Raw genomic sequence first — 24,820 nt, 5'->3', positions numbered from 1 at the left:
GCAAGGTTTCTGAGCTCTCTTTGTTGTTCTGTCAGAAGACATCCTATATGTATGCTGAATAGTTGTTTTTTCCCAGATGCACCTGAAATATAACTTGATTGCATGAATCATGCTGATGTGTAGAATTTAATTGCATTGTTTTACTTTAATCTTCTTCAAAGAGCCAAGAGCTTTTGAGTGTTATATTTGGAAATATTTGTTAAATCATTTTGCATACACTGCAGCAGCATCTAAAAAGAAAATATCACACCGTATCACCTTATTGTGTTTTTTGTGTAATTCAGTTCATTAAGGCGTTTGATTTCATTTTGCCCACAACAGATTCTAAGCTGAGCTTGGCAATGCCTCATTAGGAGATTTGTCATTGAAGTCATAACACTTTGGGGGATTTAGCGTGCTCTTCTGTTTGAGGGGGGCTTTCAGTGTTTCGTATGGAGCACAGCAGATTTAGTGTTGCATTTATCCTTTGACCCGAGTTGAGATCCATTTATCAGTTATAGGAAGAGGGCCAAAACCCTGAGTAGAAGGTTATGTTAGTCTTTTTGTGCTAAACCATAAGGAATGCACCTTAACAGTTTCCCTTTGGCTGCAATAGGCAGCTACACACCATTTCGGATTTTAAATGATGTGTTAATATGGTGCCTTATTACCTGTGCCATTTTAGTGAAAGGAGTTGTGCTTTTGGCACAGGTGTGAGGCCTGTTTGTAGATTTTTATATTGGATCCTCATGGTTTCAGTTAATACGCTAGAGTAGACATGAATCTCTGGGAAGATGGATGGCAGCAAAATTCTAAGTAAAGTCTATGTGTATGTACCTATATTGAACTGCATGTGACAGTTCAAGCTTTGCCCTGGCTGCTATTAGAAGATAGTTCAACGGTTAGTTAGTGTTTCCTGCGTGTTGCCATGAATTAGCTACAACTAAGAGGGCTCGATTGCCCATGGCACAGAAAAATCCTCCAAGTCAAAGCTTCCCTTCTGCATCCAAGGGAGGCCTGCTTGGATTAGTAGGTGTTCTGTCCACAGGATGGGGGGGAGGGATGTTTGGGAGACAGAGAGCTAGCACTTAATCCATCACCTTCTTACCTAAAATATAAGCCACTAACCATTTTATTGCTGTCTGATTCCACGTTTTGGATTCCCAGTACACTTGAACAGTCATATAAGGTCTCCCCGGAGCCTTCTTTTCTCCAGGCTGAACAACCTCAACTCTCTCAGCCTGTCCTCATGGGAGAGGTGTTGCATCCCTCTGATAGTTTTTGTGGGCATCCTGTGGACGCACTCGAAGAGTCTGTCTTGTACTGGGGATTCCACAGCTGGATGCAGTACGCCAGGTGGGGTCTCACAAGAGCAACGTAGAAGAGGAGAATCACTTTCCTCAACTGCTGACCACGCTGCTTCTTATGCAAGCACACATTGCCAGCTCCCATCCAATTTTTCATTCACCAGTATTGCAAAGTCCTTCTCCACAGGGCTGCTCTCAAACCCTTCATCCCACAGCCTGTATTGGTACTGGGGGTTGCCCTGACCCAGGTGCAGGACCTTGCACTTGGCCTTGTTGAACTTCATGAGGTTCAACAGCTTGGTGTCATCCGCAATATACACAGATGCACATGGATTTAAATAATGTGTGTTTCTGCACCCTTGGATCTAATAGTTGTCTGGCGTATTTTAGTCAGCATCTCTAGTATTTGTTCATGACACTGATACATTGCTGTAGAAGAAATGGTGTCTTGTTTACTTAGTGTGGCACCAATTGGGCTCCAGCACCTGAGTATGCATGATGAACTTTTGAACCCACAGTATTGCCTGTAGGACTGACACTGTTTTAAATAAGTGAGCATTTGAGGTTTGCCTGGACATGATGTAATGAGATAATTGCAGAACCATTTGGCTTTTAACTGCAGACATAGCCTTTTTTTTTTTTTTTTAATGTACTCTATTTAGCTTAACAAAATAAAAAGACATTAATCTTCAGTCTGCTACTTCATCAAGTAGCAGAAGAATCGTAGGCTGATGCACTGACACAAAACTCCCCTGAAACTTAGTTTTCAGGAATGCCAGTGTTATTTTTAACTATCTCCAGCAGGAGGCTTTTTGTCTGGAGGGAATCCCGAGGTTTCTGTTGTAGCCTATGTTCAAATTCACATAAGCTGCTAGATAGTCTTAAAGTTCTCATCAAATTGTTTTCCTCTGTGGTTGAAGACATCTATACTCTAGCATTGCAAGATAGACTGTGTTATAGTGATGATTTTTGTGTGTATCATAGGTAAATAGGATGCAGTAGTTGACTGCTCACCTCTGCTGTTTGGCTGGTGGTGGCTGGAAGATCTAGTGTGTGTCTCGTCTGTGTGGTGGGTTGACCCTGGCTGCACACCAGGTGCCCACCAAGCTGCTCTATCACTCCTCTTCCTCAGGGGACAGGGGAAAGAAAAATATAATGAAAGGCTCGTGGGTTGAGATAAGGACAGGGGGATCACTCACCAGTTACTGTCATGGGCAAAACAGACTCAACTCAGAGATATTAATCTAATTTATTGCCAATCAAATGAAAGCAGGGTAATGAGAAACATAATAAAATCTTAAAACAACTCCTCCCTTCCTCCCGGGCTCAACTTCACTCCTGATTTTCTCTACCTTCTCCCTGCCAAACAGCGCAGGTGGATGGGGAATGGGGCTTGCAGTCAGTTCATCACATATTGTCTTTGCTGCTCCCTCCTCCTCAGGGGGAGGGCCCCTCACACTCTTCCCCTGCCCCAGTGGGTGGTCCCTCCAACCAGAGACAGTCCTCTGTGAACTTCTCCAGTGTGAGTCCTTCCTACAGGCTTACAGTTCTTCATGAACTGCTCCAGCATGGGTCCTTTCCACAGGGTGCAGTCTTTCAGGAACAGACTGCTCCAGCGTGGGTCCCCCATGGGGTCACAAGTCCTGCCAGCAAACCTGCTCCAGCATGGACTCCCCTCCCCACGGGGCCACAGATCCTGCCAGGAGCCTGCTCCAGCACAAGCTCTCCACAGGGTCCCGGCCTCCTTTGGGCATCCACCTGATCCAGCGTGGGGTCCTCCATGGGCTGTAGGTGGATATCTGCTCCACCATTAACCTCCATGGGCTGCAGGGGGATGGCCTCCCTAACCATTGTCTTCGCCATGGGCTGCAAGGGAATCTCTGCTCCTGTGCCTGGAGCACCTCCTCCCCCTCCTTCTTCACTGACCCTGGTGTCTGCAGGGTTGTTCCTCTCACATATTCTCACTCCTCTCTCCAGCTGCTCAGTAAGTTTTTTTTTTTCCCCTTCTTAAATATGTTATCACATTATTACAGAGGTGCTATCACCATGGATGATTGGTTTAGCCTCCCCGCCACAAACCTTGCCATGCAAACCCAATACAGTGCACTAGCATTTAACAATTTTTTTTTTTTTCAGATAAAACTCATATAGTAAAATTGGTGACCACATCTCATTTATGTTTCTCTAAAAGGGAAATGTTGTGCCCAAATTAACTGTGTCATGGAAGAAATACATGTTGTTTTCACAAATTTGTGAAGTATTATAAGGTTTCAAAGGGAGATTTCATTTTTTAAATTTGTTTGGATATCTACCATGGGTGTGCATGACCATCCTGAAATTCACATGCTAATTTAGTAAGATGTGGTGATTGTCACTGGTCATGTTAAAAGAAATTGTAGGTGCTTCTGCTGCTTATCATGTATGGGCAGAGCCTTACAACTTAGTGTTTTATATCTGTATTAAAATGTTGTAAAACTGATGGTTGATTTTTGACTGCTCACAATATTGTTAGGCATTTAATGGTTTAATATTACATTGCATTTAAGTTATAGACTTCTTAATAAGAAACAAATATTGCTTAAACACATAGCAATTTAGAAGTCGGGGGAATACAGTGTTGAAATTACAATAGCTGTCTTTAAATCACAAGAAAACAGAAGTGTTGCACGGTGAAGGCAACTTAATCACCTACAAGGTACAGGTTTAGTATTTTGACTCTGAATAGACAATTTCTAAATAACAGTAAAGAGGAGACTATTTAAAACCTCAATCGCAAGCCATGGTAGCCTGAATTAAAGCACAGCAGTTGCCCACTGAGAAGCACTCCTAGCAAGAAATGGAGAATCGATTGAATCACGCTGGAAAATAAATTGTCTTAAGATGTTTTGCTTTTAATATGATACTGAACTTGATGCTGCTCATAGTATAAATTTTCAAGTAGCACCTTAAAAATATTGTAGTTACATTGCAGCTACCATTTGCAAGAAGTAGGATGGGGAGGAATCTGGGAATTAATCAGATAAATATTTTGCCTGGGTCTTATAAATATGCACTCTTTGCCATGGGTAAGAGATGTCAGATGATTGAAAAGATTATTGCAGTTTGCGTAGTAGGTGGAGGTGACTTTAGGCATGTGGCGTGGGGACATTTTAATTTCCTGTCTTGCCCAGTGATTATCAATCAGGGTCTGACTATATGAATATCTTTCCACTTTTGGAAACAAATGAAATATTTCATTCATTTTTCATGCCAAGCAAAGTGGGGTAGCACAAGACCATTGTAGTAATTGGTTATAAAATAATTAACCAACAGAATATATATAGATCTGTGGGGCTTATCCCATCTCCAGTACTATTTCGCTTTCTCTGGAGTTTTAGGAATACAAATTTGTATAAGTCAATACATCTTAAAGATCTTGCATATCACAAGAATAAGAAAAACTTCATTCTTTATGGTAAAAACCCAAAATGTCAGAAAGTGCAGAGTCTATGTGGCCTTGTTGTGCCCTGAAAGAATTTGGTGGCTTCTGTTCCCCATGACTGAGTGCTGAAGGTCCCTCTAGCAATTCCTTGTTTCTGGGAAGAGAGTTCAGTAGTAAGACCAAGACAAGACTGGAGATTAAAAATCTCCTGTACCTCAGTCCCATCCGAAAAAACACTCCCTTTGCAGTGGTCTTTGCGGGTTTGAACTGATGCAAGTTAAACTTATGTTGCTTAGGTTTCTCAATGGAGAAGGGGTGAGATAAGCCACTTTCAGTCTTGTCATTCCAATATATTTCCCTTTCAACAAACCTAGAGGTACATTATTTTGAAAGAAGCATGCTGTGAATTTCAGGAGGTTCTTGCATAAAAATAGAGGAGTTGTCAAATATGACTGATATTGCTATTTCAGTTGTACCCACATTAGAGAAGATTATTTTTTCCTTTTTTCTCATGCATCCCACAGGTCATAAACGTTGATGGAACAATGAGGAAAACCCTCCTAGAAGATAAACTCCCACATATATTTGGGTTCACACTGCTGGGAGATTACATCTACTGGACTGACTGGCAGAGACGAAGCATTGAAAGAGTTCACAAGATAAAGGCTAGCAGAGACATCATTATTGATCAGCTGCCAGATTTAATGGGGCTTAAAGCAACAAGTGTGACCCAAGTGTTTGGTGAGCATGAGCAATCATAGGATGGATCTGTAGTAGTTTTTAGATGGGCTGTTGATCGCTTGTAACGAGAATAACTGGAGTCTCATATGTTTGAATCATTTTAAAGGAAAACTGCACCTATTGTTTGTAAAGTTGGGAAAATACAGTGTTGCCAAAGAAGTATCAGCTTCCAGTTCCTAGTGACATTTGACATGTCTTCCACAGCTTCCACTATACTCTTTGATTTTTGTGAGGAAAATTTTATTCCTGCCTCCAATCTATAGAAATCATTACTTATAGCGCTCACAGAATTACTCCATTTTCTGTTGCTCATTTCTTCCAGTACAAAGTCCCAGTGGTGTTCAGTTAGCAGAATGCTTTCTACTATGTCAGGTGATATAGGCAGAGTTAGTGGCCATTACAACATTGTCTCAAAGCACATGGCACTTACATATTAATTTCAATGCCTAAAATATACGTAAATATTAACAATTAAATCTTGCCCTTAGCACAGGATCTGCTCCGTGTTCTTCCACTGCATCTGCTGAAAAGTGCAGCCAGTGTTCTAGGTCCTCTGCTAGTATTCTGCAGGGGAGTACGTCACAGCACCTCCTGGCTTCAGCAGTAACTCATGAGACTTGTGTGTTCACCACAGATGCGTCTACTGACTGGAACACTGGAGTCTGGGCATAGCAGTAAATGGATTCATTGGTCAGTTATTAAAATTACCGAGAACAGTTGCAACAGGATCATGTAAAGTGGGTTGTCAAATAACACCATACCAATACATGGATTTCCAGCCTTTCATGAAGTTTTACTTAAAGGATAATCAAGTCCTCAAGCTGCAAGTTACAGCATCAGTCTGAAATATGTACGCCCTAAAGAGGGAAAATTAAAAGAAACTGACATTGGAGGTTTTGTGGGTTTTTTTTGTTTTGTGTTTGGGGTGGGGTGGGGGGTGGGAGGGTTTGTGGTAACAGTCTTTAAATACCTAAATCCTTGTATCTAGCAGATAGAGAAGGGCACTCATTTATCTTTTCTTGGTCCTTACTTTCCCTTCCACATTCCCTCAACATCTGGTCATGGTTGTTCACACACAAAAAAAATTGTGAGATTGTGGTGATCTTGTTGGAACTGCTTCTGCTAATGAATCTTCTCAGCTTTAAATTAAAGAGATGGGAAAGAACTGCAGTTATCCAGCTCATTTCTCACCATTTTGTATCATTGAACATTTGTAAAACTGATGGTTTCAAAGAGAAGCAAATCTGGGGTACTTGGCCAAAATTAACCAAGCTGAACATGTATGTAATTACCTGCCTTCAGTGAAGGAATTTAATCTTTGGGGAAACTAGAAGGAGATGTTTGTAACTGTTATTTGTACTATTGGAGAAATAGGACTAGCTTCCTAATCCTTCAGTAGGAGGAAAGAAACAGTTTCGAATGGGTTTTGGTTTTTTTAGAATTCCCTGTTGGCAACCCATAGTGTTAACTTATTTTGAAAAATTATAATTACACTGTATTTCTGCTCTGCCTTGCCCCCTCCCCTTTACCCCCTACCTCCACAATGCACCAACATCTGCTTTGTTTTGGGTTTTTTTTAAGGAACTAATTCATGTGCAGAGAACAACGGAGGCTGCAGCCATCTGTGTTTCTTTACACCCCAGGAGACCAGGTGTGCCTGTCCCATTGGCCTTGAGCTGTTGAGTGACATGAAGACTTGCATCATTCCTGAAGCCTTCTTAGTTTTCACAAGCAGAGCAGCAATTCATAGGATTTCCCTTGAAACCAATAATAATGATGTTGCTATTCCTCTTACTGGAGTCAAGGAAGCATCTGCTCTGGATTTTGATGTCTCTGATAACAGAATCTATTGGACTGATGTTAGTTTGAAGGTATTACTGACGTGTGAATTCCCTGAATATAAAGCCACAGAGCAGTTACTTTGATCTAACAAAGGTCCCTGTTACATGATCTGTCTTGCAGTTGCTAATGTTGTCATTGAATTGCATCCAAGGAGACTCTTGGAGATGAAGACAGTTGCATTGTTGAATGCACAGTTGGGTGACAGGCATCTTCCTGCTTAAATAAAAATCCAAAGTGGTGTCTGCTCATACCAAATGCCTAAGTCTTGAATGCTGCATATGTTGCATCCATATATGTATCTATTGTAGAAAAGCTGTTTTCATGTCACATAGTAGGGTAATTTGAACATCAAGCGTGGCAACCCCACGAGCTTTCGATCCTTTTCCAGTTTTGACTTGGAAGGCAATCTTACTCTATATTAACATTTGGCACGTGAGCTTTAGATTGGTTGCTGTTAGTCTGTGGCTCCAGCTTGGCACAGAAAAGGCCAGGGAACTTGTCCAGTCCCCTTCCACACTGTGTTAAGCCCCCACCTGCTCCGCTTCTATCGCAGTATGTTCCTCAAGAGTTTGACGTTTCCTGTGACATGTTTGGTGGTCATCCAGGTGCATGCTAAAGTGAGCATTGTGCTGTTCATCAGTGTTACTTTGCTTTTTGAAGTGATTTAAGTAATGGTAGAAAATGACAGATTCACTTAACTGGAATTGAATTCCTCTGTTTACCCTTTTAATAGGCTTTCCAAGAGCAAAGTTTCCTTGCCAATGTGCCTAAGCCCTAATAGGAAAAAGCTCACTTAGAGTGACTGCAAGGCATGTGCAGTTTCCATAGCCTCTCTGTGAAGACTAATGAGGGTTGTGCTTCAGCGTTAACAGTGCTGTGGTATGGATAGCTTTCCTTCAGAACAGTGCCAATATAATAAATTAGCGTACTGCAGACACTGAATAAGTCTCATGCAAGCACGTGGAGAGCTGGAGCAATGGTAGTCTTAACTAGTCGTAGTGGAAAATACATTACTTCAACTGCGTCAGTACATAGATCCCAGTCTCACTCTATGCAGAACTGGAAAATACTTTACTTGTTTGTGGCCTCCTGAATTATCCAGCCTCCTGTAGTTTCACTTAAGTATCAGCATATGTTTCAGCACATCTGGGTTTTCATTCCCCTGTCCCCACACCTCCTGCAGCTTAGCAGTAGGCAGTGTAACTTCAGAGCCAGTAGTCATCTCCCTTTCCTTTGGTGACCACCACTTGCCTGATCTCCTGCCTCTGGTTATATGAGGACTCATTTCAAAAAGAGGTTATACTACTTCTGAGATATGGGTTATACCTGTAAAAATATACTACATGATTTCTAGTTTTGACATTTACCTTTAAAAATATAAAATGTCTCTTACCCCGATATGTTAATTTATAAAATTATTAAGACATTAATAGCTGAAATATTAGCAGGCATATAGAGTGATTTCTTAGTGCTGATAACAAGGGTGAGTAAGCGTACATTGGTCCTGGAAGTTACCAGTGATTTACCTGGGGGATGTTTCAGTGCTCCTTGTTAGGAGTGGCTTATTTATATGTACACTGTCCTTGCCCTATGGCTTGTTTTGTTGAGTGTGCATAGCTAAAATGTGGTTGGGATCAGCAAACTTGCTCCAGGTGACTGATCATGAGAAAGAATTTAATTCAGATTTCTCTGAATTGAGATGTGTTTATAAGACTTAAAACATTATGGCAAATGAAGTAATTTTTTTTAAAAAAAGAACCATCACCACCTTTTGTGTGCAAATAGAAGAGAAGAAGGGGCAAGGAAGAATCTGTAGTTACACAGTGCTTTCTGAAAATCATATCCTTTTAATATGTCTTGGACTGGTCATCAAGAAACCACTAGCTTTCTGAAAATTCAGGTCTTTTAACCTGTGAGTTGCTGTATCTTTTTGGACAACAGAAATTTATTTTTAAAAATGTAACACTGACTGATTTACTAATTTCTTTTTGTACACTACACTTGATAATAATTATTCCTTTTTATTTCAGTGGGACATCAGTAAACACTGTAATATTTTTACATAATTGTTTTCCAGACCATAAGCCGAGCTTTCATGAATGGGAGCTCAGTAGAACATGTGATTGAGTTTGGGCTAGATTATCCTGAGGGAATGGCTGTAGATTGGATGGGAAAGAACCTCTACTGGGCAGATACGGGAACCAATCGCATTGAAGTAGCCCGCCTGGATGGACAGTATAGGCAGGTCCTTGTGTGGAAGGACTTGGACAACCCAAGGTCTCTGGCTCTTGATCCTACCAAAGGGTAAGGGACACTGTTGTTTTTCAAAGCTTTGTGTGCGTATTCTTGTGCATGACAAGTTAATTGGTGGTTTATATAGCTCCATCTCTTCAGGGTCTTCGAAAAGATGATAAACACTCCACAACCCTATGGGTTACAATGAAAAATTAAGAATTGTCAATCATATTTTTCTGCCTTTGTCTAAAAAAGGAGTACTGTAATACTGCACATAACCACATGGGTTATTCCTTTTTTTTTTTTAATTTATTTTTTTTAACAAACTGAAAATAAATTTAGAAAAATGAAAGCATGCAGCTAAACACAGTCTTACCTAGCTGATGTACTCTTTTTGTTCCACTTCCCGTTGCAGATACATGTACTGGACTGAATGGGGAGGTAAACCTAGGATTGTTCGAGCGTATATGGATGGAACAAACAGCATCACTTTGGTGGATAAAGTGGGTCGTGCCAATGACCTCACTATTGATTATGCAGACCAAAGACTATATTGGACTGATTTAGACACAAGCATGATTGAGTCATCAAATATGCTAGGTAATCTAGTGTTATATTACACTAGCCAGTACAGAAGTATGCACTGACCATAATAAAGCAATTGAATAATATGAAATTGGAATAATATAATTTATATTAAAACTGTGTGTATGTTGTTCTTATGAGAGGAAATGAAGAGTTAAATCTTTAAGAATATTTTAAAAAGCTTCCTAAATTAATAAGCATATGATGATTTATAATGATGGTGACATGTAATGTCATTTCTCTGTATTGACCTGAAACTGCCTGTGTTTTATCAAAGCAAAAATTACCTCTGAGTTTCTCAAAGGTAGAACAATTTATGGGTTCACTGTAAACCACCCCTGGCTTTTCAGTCTGGACACGAATTTTCTGTTGGAGTGTTATCTCTGTTTCCAGCTTCAAACTAGTTGTATTAGTTCAAAACCAAAATCAAAATACTGCTTCATTTCCTGCAGTCTGAGAGGTTGTACAGCTACTTCTGCAGTGTATTGTACACGTTTTGTACAGAACTTTACACATTTTTATATCTTCCATTGGAATTTCATTTATACATTCAAGGGGTGTGCTAAGATTTACTAAATTTTCATGGTGATACTGACATGATAACTAACTGGATAAAAGAAGGGAGTTCTGTTTTCTGCAGCTGTCATAGAGCTTTTGTATCTTCCATATGTTTTGTAAATATTAAATGGTCTTCAAGGTTTTAGCTGAGGCAGATATGAATTCCTTTTTGAGAAAAGAGTTTATATGTTTCCAAATGCCACACAGTGAATCAATGATAGGATCAGAAATGGAATCCAGAAGTTCCTGACCTGACATCCTGTCCCTGTTCTGTTTCCAAAAAGAGGCCTTTCTGAGATGGGAATTAATGCCTCTGGGATTGCAATGTGAATTTCAAAGTTTATGTGGCAGAACATACGGTATTTAAGCAAACTTATAAAGGATTGTTACAGCAATGCTCTGATTGATGACACATGTAATTTCCCGGCGACTCTTTCGTTTGTTCGTTTTAACCTGTGAAAAGCTACTATTAGAGTGAGGTGTGGGATTTTTTATTTTTAAGGTGTTATCATGTGTGTATATCTTCAGAGTACATAGAATCTACTAAGCTCAGCCAAACAGAGAGTGATGCAGTTTTGGATTCCGAGGCTATCACTGATTTTGCGTTTCTTGTATTTGTTGCTTTGGGATGACTACTGAATGGATGTTACTGTTTAGAAATTGCAGTAAGATTGTTTCTTTATCTAGAGTTGGGGTTTTTCCATTCAGTGTGCATGATCTATCAAAGCTCTCACTAAGCTTCTGTGTTATGCTTAGAGAAACAAAATAGCCAGAGGCAAGCTTGAACTAGAAGCTGATTGTGGCGTTGAGAAGAAACACAATATTGAAATAATCTGTGGTAAATTAAACTGATTCTAAAGCTGAACCTACTATTAACATTTATTTGTGGTGATAAAGTAGAAGGATTAGTGCTGAAGCTAACAGTGATGTCTTTTTAGTTAGCAGATTATAAACACTCAGGTAGACTTCTAGCAGGTGGGCTAATCAGTTAAAGAAATGTTATTGGGCTTGGCCTCCGTTATGCAGTGTCAGTCCCCTTGCCAGGAGGGATCTGAACGAGTGTTGCTGATACAATCATTAACCCCACCAGCAATGAATAAAGCGCTCTTAAGCAGATGAATGAACACTGTCCCAGCTTAATCTTGGGCATTATAAACATAACCCAGCAGGAATCACTCTTTTGGGAGATTTTCCTCCATTTGCTGACTATCAAAATTCAATTAGACAGCTTATCTGCTTCCTTCAAAAGAGCCTATCCCCTGAATTCATCACTGTGGACTAGAATTGCTCTAAGTACCACCTGAGAGTGTGCAGGATATCTGTGCCCTAACTTGGACACTTTAGATGCCTAAAAGTAGTTGGGGAAAGTTGCCTCTCTGTTTAGTTCTGGTGGTTTATAGAGAAATGGCTTCATGTTCTCGTTTTGGGGTTTTTCATTCCTTCTCCAGTCATGGTTAAATGGGAGGGGAGAGGTCATGATGGAAAGTAGGGCAGTGGAAGAAAAATGAGGTCTTCTGTAGAATCTAGCACTGGACGTTTGTTTGAGGCAGGAGGAGATGATGCTGATGAAGGCTAGATCTTCACTGGATGTAAAGTGGCAGAGATTCATCCAAGTTTATTATTGAAAATGTAATGGAAGGTGATTTACAGTAAGACTATCTACTTGAGTAGTGCATCTCTGGCAGAGGCCATCTAATGCTCTAGAAAGTGTTAAATCTGTTGTGAATGTTGCTAACTGAGCCACTGAGTGTGGGAGTATTGGGATTTCTGCCAAACAAATGGTTTCCTAATCTCTTGGGGTAGCTGTATGCTAAACTGCACTGCAAAGGATTTGTGTTTCTTGAGTGAAGCGCCATAATTTCTTGTAGCTGTTTCTCTGTGAATACCGTTGTTGAATCTTGTTGCTTTCATTCATATTAATTGGGTTTTTTAGTGGCCTAAGTGATTCCTGGAGCTGATAGTGTTCTTGAATATGTTTTCCAATATCTGTTTAGGATGATGAGCATGAGTCATATGGAGTAGTATTTATTTAAATGACAATATATTGGCACAGTTACAAATTGCTCTATAGGCAAGAGGGCATCAGGATAAGATTTTTGAATGCAAGTGTTTACATTACCTCTTGAGCAGATACTGCTTAATAATGAATCCCATGATGCTGACTGGGGAAATGAGGTTCTATTTTCAAAAAGGGAAGAAAAAATTTTTTCTTGATGCCAGTCACACTCTTCATTTCAAGACTTGGGAATTGTCCTTTAGTTGATTATCCTTATCTTTGCAGGACAAGAACGAGAAATCATAGCAGATGATCTACCTCATCCATTTGGATTAACCCAATACAGTGACTACATCTACTGGACAGACTGGAATCTTCACAGCATAGAAAGAGCAGACAAGACTAGTGGGAAGAACAGGACACTTATTCAGGGCCATCTGGATTTTGTGATGGATATATTGGTCTTCCATTCTTCACGTCAGGATGGCCTGAATGATTGTGTGCAAAATAACGGCCACTGTGGTCACTTGTGCCTTGCCATACCAAACGGATTTAGGTGCGGCTGTGCTGCTCATTATACCTTGGATCCCAACAGCAGGAACTGTAGTTGTAAGCCTTTTCATTTGCTACTGTATTCTTCAGTGCTTGTGGCTCCCAGGTGCTTGTGATCCCTTTCATTATACAAAGGGAAGGGATATGACAAGGCCATTTCAAAGATTCTGGCTTTAAAGAAGATCTTTAAACAGAGAACAAAAGTATGGAGTTTTATATCCATTCTTGTGACATGAATTAGGGCTGAAGATTTGTATTTCAAATCAGCGCTGTCAAATCTGATCTTTGTTGCTTCACTAGAAGTGTTTTCTAGGTGATTAAACTGTGTGATTGAAGCTTTCCCGGTCCTTACCTAAGTGTGTAGGTGGGTGGAAGAGGAATTCTAAGCAAAAAATGTCTTTTTCTCTTAAGTGTTTTATAAAGTCAGCAAAAATAACATCCAATAAAACAGCCTCCGAAGTAGTCTGTGCAACATGCACATGCACTTGAAATTCATATAAGTTTGTTTTCACCCATGTGCGATCTTATGAGCCTGCCGGTTCACTGGTTGTCCAAAAGAATTTAAGTTTCTAGTAAAAAGAGCAGATGAATAGAAAACGGACTATTGACTTAAATAAAATAGGCCAAAAAAGCTTTGGGCATCCTGGCACAGCAGCATATAAGGAAATTTTAACTGGGTGAAAGGATGGGTTTATGAAAGGCAGGTCCTGCTTGACTAACCTGATCTCCTCCTATGATAAGATGACCCACTTAGTGGACAGGGAAAAGGCTGTGGATGTTGTTTACCTGGACTTTAGTAAAGCCTTTGACACCATCTCCCACAGCATTCTGCTGGAGAAACTGGCTGGTCACAGCTTGGATGGGCGTACTTTTCACTGGGTGAAAAACTGGCAGGATGGCCAGGCCCAAAGAGAGGGGCGAATGGAGTTAAATCCAGGTGGTGGCTGGTCACAAGTGGTGTTCCCCAGGGCTTGGTATTGGGGCCAGCCTTGTTTAATACCTTTATCAATGACCTTGATCGGGGGATCGAGTGCACCCTCAGTAAGTTTGCAGACGACACCAAGTTGGGCAGGAGTGTCGATCTGCTTGAGGGTAGGAAGGCTCTGCAGAGGGATCTGGACAGGCTGGATCAATGGGCCAAGACCAACTGTATGAGGTTCAACAAGGCCAAGTGCCAGCTTGGTCACAACAACCCCATGCCATGCTACAGGCTTGGGAGGAGTGGCTGGAAAGCTGCACAGCAGAAAAGGACCTGGGGGTGTTGGCTGACACCCAGCTGAACGTGAGCCAGAAGTGTGTCCAGGTGGCCAAGAAGGCCAACAGCATGCTGGCTTGTATCAGGAATAGTGTGGCCAGCAGGAGTAGGGAAGTGATCATGCCCCTGTACTCGGCACTGGTGAGGCCACATCTCACATACTGTGTTCAGTTTTGGGCCCCTCACTACAAGAAACACATTGAGGTGCTGGAGCGTGTCCAAAGAAGGGCAACGAAGCTGGTGAGGGGTCTGGAGAACAGGTCTTATGAGGAGCGGCTGAGGGAACTGAGGTTGTTTAGCCCGGAAAGGGGAGGCTGAGGGGAGACCTTATCGCTCTCAACAGCTATCTTAAAGGAGGTTGTAGCAAGGTGGGTGTTGGTCTCTTCTCCCAAGTTACTAGCGATAGAACAAGAGGAAATGGCTTCAAGTTGTGTCAGGGGAGGTTTAGATTGGGTATTAGGAAAAATCTCTTCACCAAAAGGGCTGTCAAGCATTGGAACAGGCTGCCCAGGGAAGTGGTTGAGTCACCATCCCTGGAGGTATTTCAAAAACATGTAGGTGTGGTGCTTAGGGACATGATGTGGTGGTGGACTTGGCAGTGTTAGGTTTATGGTTGGACTCGATGATCTTAAGGGTCTTTTCCAACCTAAATGATTCTGTGATTCTATGATAATATAGGACAACCTGTGACTGTGTATTGCCCACTGTCACTGAAGTTACTTAAATTCCACATCGGGAACACAGTTATTTTAAAATATGAAGAGGAAATACTTTCTGTGTGAGGGTGTGCACATTTACCCTCCAGAAGTGCACAAAGAAACATTTTCACCTTAATAGCAAAAATCTCCAATTATGAATGACCTTAGTTTTCATTGTGTATATAATTGTCTCCCTCAGATTTTGTCCTAAATATTCTTTGTCTTCTATCTGGGTGTATTTTTGACCGTGTGAGTTGCATTTTCTTATGCATTCTATTTTGGCTTGTTTCAGCCCCTTCCAGCTTCCTGTTGTTTAGCCAGAAATCTGCAATCAGCCGGATGATACCAGATGATCAGCAAAGTCCAGATATCATCCTGCCTATGCATGGTCTAAGGAATGTCAAGTCTATTGATTATGATCCCTTAGATAAATTTATCTACTGGGTGGATGGACGTCAGAATATTATCAAAAGAGCAAAAGATGATGGCACTCAGGCAAGTTTACATGGTGTATATAGTTTTGTGTCAGTCTTTTTGTGTGCTTTGTACTTTATGCTTGACTTTCCCCTTCCATCCCCTGCACCAAGGAATCATCGGTTTAAACTTTACTCTTGCTAGCACTTATTCATGTATATTCTATTTATATGTGAAAATTACTGAAAGCTTTTAGGATCTTAATTTTAACTTATACACAAAGAAGTGTAATAGAATATAGTACATAGTATGTATCTGAAACTATAAGCCTTGAATTGCAGTCTTTAGTTAAGGATGGGCACTGAAATAAGGCAAACTCACTATTTATGCTAAAATCAATATCGTGCATGCCAATTGTGTGGTAATATTGTCATCATTGTAAAGCTCTCTCAAAATTAAAACTCTCAGCTATTCAAGCAGTAGTTAAAGCTTGAGTGAATTGCTGAGCTGATTGCTGTTCCAGATAGGGATAGGCTTATCCACATGCTTAATTGTTTTACTGAGTTGGGGACGTTACTCTTTTGCGCTAGCTATTCATACAACAGTGGAAAGAAGTGTACTGTTCTTCCAGGCAGTGTTATGTGTTAATGTAGCTTAACTCCCCAGTCAAGATAACAGATGCTTTAAAAACTACGGTTTGAATAAGAATATAAAAGGAATGGAGAATGGGCAAGTTGTATTTTCCTAGTTCTTGGGCAGTCGTATCTAAACAATATGACATAATATCAATGGAAATGGACTGGTCTCTTCATGCATGTAGGGACTCAGAGGTTTTATGGTTTCCGTTAAAGGCAGAGATGACAATTTTAGGTTTTTGGCTATTTCTTTTAAGGTTGGGAGGAGGTATGTTGAGATGAGCAGCTAGCTGCTTTGTGGATGAATTTTGAAGAAGTTTTGGTCTTGCTTTTTGGATTATGCTAGGTGCTAATTGTTGTAGTCTAGCTTCTCTTTGGTACTTGCTAGGTGCAAATTACATGCAGTGGAGATTCATTTGCTCTGTGTCTTCCTCTACCTTGGTCACACAGCTTTGAAGATGCAGATCCCCTGCAAATTTTGACTTTCCAATTTTCACTAACTATATTTGCTTAACTTTGCTAAATCGTGCTGTTTGCAGATGATGCATATGAATTTCTTACCTGGGTAATGTTACCTTTGATTTCAGGAAAAGAACGATTTCTTTTTACTTCTAGGCACACTGTCAAGACAAAATAGGAATAAAGCTTAATATGAAGAGAAGAAAGCCTGTATATCACTATGCAGAACTTGGAAGCTTAAAACCAAGTTGTGGAAATATAGCTTTCACAAGTAATGCTGTGTTGGGTAATTCATTTGACCTAAGCTGAACATGGAATAGTGTCTTCAGCTTTCTTGACCCATATGAACTTTTTCTGGTACTGTTCTTGTGTTTGGATTGGGAGTGCTGCATTAGGACACTTAAGGAAGCCACTGCTTTCCCTCACCCCTATCATGTCACCAGAAGCAGTCACCTTTTAAGGCTACTTTTATGTTGGGAGTCCTGCCAGCAGTATTACTATCCCAATGGCACTGGAATTGGCTGTACACTAGTGGAGACTGTGTAACGTTAAACAAACAACAGAAGGATTATTTTCGTTTAGGGATTTTTTTATATGCTCTAGTGCTCTTCACAGAAATAAAGTATTGAAGTCTATGTTAGTATTTAACATAGAGTTTAAAAGTGCAGTTAATAGTATCTTAGACTGGGGGGACTTGAGGTTTATGATTGCAGGATCTTGGCAATAGCGTCAAGTTTTGTAAGGTTCATCATAAAGACATGAGGGTGAAAGTAAGGTAATATTGTTAGTATGGGTGTGAGGCAAAGCTGTAGCCATTTGACATGTAAGCAAACAGAACCAAGTTTCATTAAAATATTTTAGTTTTTAAGAGAAGCCAGGACTTAAAGATGATCAGTATCTACTACACTACAAATAATAATGAGACTTCGGCAAGAGATAGAGATTTGTTCAGCTGACTGTATAACAGTGCAGGTCTGGCCAGAAGGCTGCCTTGTTTCTTGCATTGTTTCATTCAAGATTGTTTCGTGCATAAACATTCACTATTGTTTTCTTCCATCTCCAGCTAATTAGTTTTTCTTATAGGAGGCCCCACAACTGCTTTCTGGGGAGTTTTGCATGATCTTACTGATTTTGTCTGGATGTTTTTCCTCTGATCCACAGTTGGTTAAGCCTTATTGCATTTCTTGTATTTGTTGTTTCCTTGTGGGTGGTTTTATGTGTTTCTGGACAGTCAGGTAGGTAAACCATGCTTTTTGTGCAATTGGTGTTCTTCAATAATCAGAATATTACTGGATTTATAATTTATAATTACTGGAATTATAAACTGGAAATTGTTTCCCATATGTTGTCTTGCAGCCTTTCACTGTCATGAGTACTCCCAACCAAAGCCAGAACCCAGAGAAGCAGCCACATGACCTCAGCATTGATATATACAGCCATACTTTGTACTGGACCTGTGAGGCCACAAATTCAGTCAATGTCCACAGGCTGAACGGCGAGTCAATTGGGATGGTGCTGCGAGGGGATCATGACAAGCCCAGAGCCATTGTAGTGAATGCAGAGCGAGGGTAAGATTCCTTTCTATATCTTGTACAGAGCACTCTTGGGATATATGTTAGCTGTGTGGGTGGATCCTGTGTTGCATCTGTATATTTTAAAAAGGAGAATGTTTGCGTATTTAGTTGATCAGGATGTAGGTGACTCATGTCCGATTCTGGCTTTTAAAGGTACACAGCTTTCTTGTCCTGTTTTCTCCTTTGCTGCCTCCTCTGGTATGCCAACTTAGACATTCACACAGCCATGTGGTTGGTTATAGTGAGGAACTAACTAAGGTGGGGAAAGCAAAGCAGAACCACATTATCCCATTCGCTGCATGAGTGCACAGCCCTGCCACCTAATAGGAAAAACAGGAGAGTTTACACTGTGTTTATATCTGCTGGGGATCTGGCTCATAAATGTTAATCATAAACATGTCATCATAAAATAAATGTTTCCAGGAATAAAAAGGGGATCTCTCATATGACACAACTATTCCTGCTAACATAATAGTATAAAGTTAAACAAACAAACCTCTGATGTTCTATATATTTTTAAGTTAGCTCTGACTTGATGTGTATGTCAAAAACTTCTGAAATGCATTAAAACAAGTAGGATGCATTAGAGTGATTTCCCACGGGAAGAAAATATGTTGTCTTGCTGCAAAACAGTTTTGCTTAGATTCGGAAGGCCCCATCTCCACTTAAGATGGTTAGTAGCTTAATTCTTAAGAGGTCAAAATGGTCCTTTACTGTTCTCTTTAATAAGTTAGATGCTTAAATCCCAATTCACTACTACATGGCTTACCATGTGCTTGACAGATGTTGAATGACAATATTTCATAACTGTGTGGATAGAGTAGTGCACAGAGACTCTTATCTGGAGCATTTATAGGATTGGTATTTTATACAAAATACTCAATGTAGTCTGCCCAGTTTAAAAGCTGGTGTGGCGAGAGAGAGATTAGAGGAAAGATTCTAATCTTACTGGGACTAAGTCACTTGGACATAGTTTGTATTTATAAAAGCTTATCTGCTCTCTACATTCAAATGGGAGTTTGGGTTTGTTGGTCTCTCAAACTCTCGGCTTTTCTAGTCAGGTTTTCAAATGATTTAAAGATAAATCTGTTTTTAGATTAAAGGAGGAAAAGATGCAGAAGAGACTGTGCTGAACACTGACTGCCTGGGAGAGCTGAATGAGTGATGTGTGTACTGAACAACTTCTGCCTTAGTTCCAGAAATCCTTCTGTCCACCTCTCCCTTTGCTGCATGTTCTGACTGCTGCCTCTCCTCCTCCTGCGGTCACAAAAGGCTATGCAGCAATGTAGCCCACTGTTTTAGGGAGTTCGCCCATGTTACCCACCATGGATAAAATGGTGGACGTTTCCCTGAGGGAGTCTCAGTTCGTCATGTGGGTACACAAGCCCTTTTTTCCCTGTGCAGGGGGAGGGCAGAGACTGCTTCTATTTGCAGCTGAATTGGCTTAGGAGATATAAAGAATTCCTGGAACTGAGACATCAGGAACATGCCATCCTCAGTTCTTCCTTCTGTGATCTTTGCTCCTCTCAAGTTTTGTAGGAACTTCTACTTTTTGAGAAGGAAGGCAACCCAGAAGAAGAGGAGGTGTCAGTTAATGTTTTTTGTCAGAAAGAGCTGCTGGGCTTTGATTTACAGATGGGGACAGCTTTACCCAAGGATGGTTGCAGGAAGTCTGTGCTAGTCTCTTACAATCCCCACCTCTGCAGGAACAGTGCTGCCACACAGCAGTGCTGAATGCTGAGGCATTTTATGGCCTGGTATATTACGGACAAATGCTATTAATTTCAGGGTATTTCAATATGCCAGTTAGCAAATGTTTGGAGTTCTGCAGCTCACAGATCTGGATCTTGGCAGCTGGGAGCAACAGTCACCACAGTCAACCCTGTGTAATCCATCCCCACTTACAACGTAGAACCTGCGTGCAAATGTGAGTTGCGTCCCTTCAGAAGCTGTCAGTTAAGCAGCTGGTGTCTTTGTTCTCAGGTACATGTACTTCACCAACATGCAAGAGCGAGCTCCCAAGATTGAGCGTGCAGCCCTTGATGGCACAGAGAGAGAAGTGCTTTTTACAACTGGGTTGATCCGACCTGTAGCACTGGTGATTGACAACAAACTTGGAAAGCTTTTCTGGGTGGATGCAGATCTGAAGCGCATCGAAAGCTGTGACTTGTCAGGTATGTGGTATGCAGTTAAACATTTGGAGCAGAGTGTGTGCATGTACAGGACATCATTCCTTCTTTGATGCTCACCCCAATAACTTCTATCTCCACTGTTGCCAGTTCTGTGTAGGCAGCCACAGATAGCTGGTGGGCTTCTGTCTTTGATGTGATTGGAATAAACACGTCTGTAATGATTGCCACCCTCCAAGACAGCCATTTGACTTTTGATGTGTTCTGAAAGCAGCTCTTGCAAGATCAGGTTTAAATAGGTGTTGCCAGTCATGGAACCCCTAGACCACATCCCCCATTCAATTTCTTTTCCTTATGGCTTGAAAAGTTTGCATAACCCTTCAATTTTTCTTTCTATGGAATTTACAGCTTAGTAAATCAAAGTAGCTTGAAAAACAGAAGGAAGGGGAATGGCTTTTCTCTAAGATGGATGATGTGGCAGCTCATCTGGAATACCAGTGTTGCAAAACACTGGAGAGATGTCAACTCATCGCAGTTTTCCCATATTAGTAAAATAAAGCATTACTCAACATCCATAGCAATAGTACCACATGGATCTTAGAGCGCGCTGTTCATCACTGACTTTTAAAAGCACTTGATAGTGCTGAAGAAATGGAGAAATGGGTTCGCTTATCTGGTGAGCAGTATAGCACAGAGGATCCAATGGCCCTACTTTCTGACTCATGATTCATTCTCTCATCACCTTCTGTGTATCAAGAAATGAAATTCTTAAAGGAAGTGCAGGGAGAAGTGAACTAGTGTGGGGGAGTAGAAGCTGGGCTGTTCTCGTGATTGGCATCTGCCATAAAAGGCTGATTTTCCAAGTTTTGGTGGCTCTTCTTTTCTTGCCACGTAGTCACGTACTTCTCTTGTGTTGTAGTGAGGCAATGAACTGAAACAGGACAAAATCGTTCACTCTTTTATGAGGACAGTTCACTTTTGAGCACCTAAAACTGACTCAAGGTCAGACTCAGGTCTCTTCCACCAGAGAGGGGATAAAAATGTGAAGCTGGAGCTGGGAAGGTAAAGCAGCCCATGCCTTTCACTATCAGGCTGGATAGGGGGATATTGTCAAACTGCCTATGTAGCCACAAAATGTCCAATCCAGGATAAACATCAGAGAACCTACAAAAATTTGTAGGAGAAAAGAAGACAAAAGGGAGACAAGACTTGACCTATGAAACAACCCATGTTTAAGAAGAAAAGTTTGACTGAGTGGGACGTAAAATACAAAATGCATCAGAGGCACCGGGAGGGTTTCGTCTGATGATGAAAGTACAGTAGGAGGAAATCCAAAAGTCATAGGACAAGATGGAAAAGCAGCATATTATGCAGGTATTGTGGCTGAAGTGGTATCCAACAAACACAAGAGAGAGAGAAGCAGCACCAAAGAAGATTATGTGGAAATCATATAATTTGGGAGAGGGGGAATATACGAGGGAGAGGTTAATTAATTGAGAAGGGAGGATGGGATCAATAACTAGTGCTGCTACTGATAAAAAGGTGGTCCCCATGTAATAGGAAACCATATTACTTAATGAAGCTGTAGCATACAGTGGACCTAGCTATGCCTAGGTCTTCCACTTGTATGGATACAGGCATCCTTTTTTCCCCCCTTCAATTTAGCACATATACAAGGGTGAGTCACAGCTAGCAGATGGGGGTGGGCAGGGGGTAGGTGTTTCTTGCTTGTCATGTTACAGTTTGGAATATGGACTGTGTCCTTGCATAGCACAGCATACAATGCAAAGGAGCCTGTTTATTATTGTTTTACATCTAAGTCTTGAATGAATAAGACCTGACAATAGGACTTATGTGAACTGATATATGAATAAATCAGCAGCTAGGCCATCACATGCTGGTAGTTGTATCCTGTGATTGCAGGTTCGTTTGTATGCAGTCTTCCTTTTCGTGACATTAAAACTCCATGTAAGCATATATTTGCATACTGGGTATATATTTTAATACAATTCTTTGGATCTTTTTACAGGGAAAACTAAACTTTCTCCGGTTAATATTGAACCAAGCTTTTAGTGCACGTTTATTTAATAGGGTCGCAGCTAAAGATTCAAAACCTGTAGGTAAGATAAAAGCAGGGGAAAGCTACAGGATTAAAAAGAAAACAGTGTTTATTAACTAGAGGAAATGTATCATGAGCCAGAAAACTATGGTTGTATTTGATCCAGCTGAGCTCACTGTAATCTGGTTCACTGAGCTGTTGATATTTAAATGAATTAACAGCATATTTTTACTTTAAAATATTTTGCAGTCTTGCATCACAACTTAAGAAGAAATTCGGCATCCAAAGTTATGTTGGCTTGAATTAGTTCCTCTAAAAATTATTTTCTGAGCAAAACACTTTAAAATGGGCATATATAAGCAAAAGGTTTTTCACATAAACTGAGGCTGCTGAACAAATTGGACCAAAATTGTGTATAGCATCTTTCATGCCAATTAGGCTGCTCTAGACAACCTTATTTCCTCATAGGCTTGGGGAAATGACAGCTCGCACAACACCCTAGTTAACAGCATCCTTCTAAATCATGGAATAACCTCAGGTGTCCAATGCTTAATCTTCAGAGAGGGATGAAAGAACTATAAACCTAACAGTTTTCTTTACAAGGTTCTTGAATTTTTGGAGTTGTTGATGCTTTTTAGACATTCATAAACCACTTGCAAATAACTTGTCTGCCACACCAGTCAATTAAAAAGTAGTGTTTCATATTATTGTTGAAGTGACTAGAAAAGCTGTAAAATTGCTGCGGTGAAAACATGCTTTGTTTTCAATTAGAATTTTTTTAAATAGAGGAATTGTGTGTCCTTCCAGCTTAATGTGCTTTACATTCCCATCTTGAAAAGGCTACACACCTGTTTCATTCTGGGAATCAAAGTATTTAATTACTATGGAAATTCAACACTTCTTTACTTGTAACATGTTTTGTCTACTTTTTTCTAACCATATCCGTTGAAAGTATCCTTTTATTTATTCAGATCGAGTTTTTCATTTTGGTGATTCTTCTAAACAAGAATTTAATGGTGTCATCCAGAGCTATAGGCGCCTTTTGCCTCTCCTTTTAAAATTATTCACTAATAATTTGGGCTGCAATTTACTCAAGATCAAATCCAGTGTAATTATAGTAGAGATTAATCACTTTATCCAGCGCTATCTCCAGCAGCTTCCCAAATCACCTATGTTCAGCCTTTTGCAGGTGAAGGGAAAAAAAAAAAAGATGATGCTTGATGCACTCCCCCAAAAACTCTTAAATGTAGCCTGTTTTAGGCCTGGGTTTGGGAGGCTGTTCAAACAGGCTAGGATTCTATCAGGACTGCTAGCTTGCAAATGTCATATGACACCTCCTGTATTCTTGATTTCAGGATGCCTTCAGGATATCCTTCAAAAAAACAGCTTGCCTTTTATATCTAAATGGATGAGCAATTTAGCACTTGAAGAATAATGAAGGCAGAGGGAATTATTTTATATGGAGTTGAAATAAGGCTTTCCTATTCTTGTGGTGTCTTGAATGCAGCTGAAAATTGTACTATTGAGTCAAAATGTGAGGTGTAGTCTGGCAAAAAGACAGTCATCTTTGAAAATCCAGTGACAGTGAAGTTCATAGGAGCTAAGGGTGCGCAGCAAGCTGCAGGGCAAGTGAACAAAGCGCCCTGAGAACCTTCTTCTGCCAAAAAGTTTCCTAGTATTCTAAATTTCTAAATTTTAAGGCCTGCTTAGAAGACAAAGAACACCTCAGGAACTGCACTGCTAGAGAGTAGTACTAAGGGTCAGGTTTAGTGCCCATTTAGTGAAATTAGTGCAGGTGCATCTATTCTGTTCTTCTACCCTTTTACAAGAGTATTTGTAGTAATCTGTAAAAGAACTCTTTACAAGAGTAAAATCTGGTTGGTGCCTTGGAAGTGTGTACACTGTCTCCCGTAGCCTCCTCACAGGCAAGCTTTAGGAATTGTGGGTTGGATGAGTGGACAGTGAGGTGGATAGAGAACTGGCTCAACAACAGAACTCAGAGGGTCGTGATCAATGGAGCAGAGTCTGGATGGAGGCCTGTCACTAGCGGTGTTCCCCAGGGGTCTCTGCTGGGTCCAGTCCTGTTCAACATATTCATCGGTGACCTGGACAAAGGCACAGAGTGTAACCTCAGCAAGTTTGCTGATGATACCAAGCTGGGAGGAGTGGCTGATACACCAGAAGGCTGTGCTGCCATCCAATGAGACCTGGATGGGCAGGAGAGCTGGGCCTCAGGGAACCTGATGAAATCCAACAGGAGCAAGTGCAAGGTCCTGCACCTGGGGAGGAACAACCCCATGCACCAGTACAGGTTTTGGGGCTGAACTACTGGAAAGCAGCTCTGCTGAGAAGGACCTGGGAGTGCTGGTGGACAACAAGCT

At 40.7% G+C, this 24,820-nt stretch overlaps 1 protein-coding gene across 1 annotated transcript in view; it reads left to right on the top strand.

Annotated features, from left to right (window-relative positions):
- Positions 1 to 24,820, top strand: part of LRP5 (LDL receptor related protein 5) — a 168,206-nt gene that overhangs the window by 120,273 nt on the left and 23,113 nt on the right. The window contains exons 8-15 of the mRNA XM_075094394.1: positions 5,232 to 5,448; positions 7,030 to 7,319; positions 9,368 to 9,594; positions 9,941 to 10,125; positions 12,950 to 13,273; positions 15,462 to 15,664; positions 18,034 to 18,245; positions 20,235 to 20,425. Of these exons, the coding sequence (XP_074950495.1) occupies positions 5,232 to 5,448; positions 7,030 to 7,319; positions 9,368 to 9,594; positions 9,941 to 10,125; positions 12,950 to 13,273; positions 15,462 to 15,664; positions 18,034 to 18,245; positions 20,235 to 20,425 (1,849 nt within the window). The remainder of the gene's footprint in view (positions 1 to 5,231; positions 5,449 to 7,029; positions 7,320 to 9,367; positions 9,595 to 9,940; positions 10,126 to 12,949; positions 13,274 to 15,461; positions 15,665 to 18,033; positions 18,246 to 20,234; positions 20,426 to 24,820) is intronic.

The sequence above is a fragment of the Phalacrocorax aristotelis genome, chromosome 5, assembly GCF_949628215.1.
Source record: "Phalacrocorax aristotelis chromosome 5, bGulAri2.1, whole genome shotgun sequence".
Lineage (NCBI taxonomy): Eukaryota > Metazoa > Chordata > Aves > Suliformes > Phalacrocoracidae > Phalacrocorax > Phalacrocorax aristotelis.
Note: the sequence above shows the minus strand (reverse complement) of the source record. Positions and strands in the feature narration are given on the sequence as shown.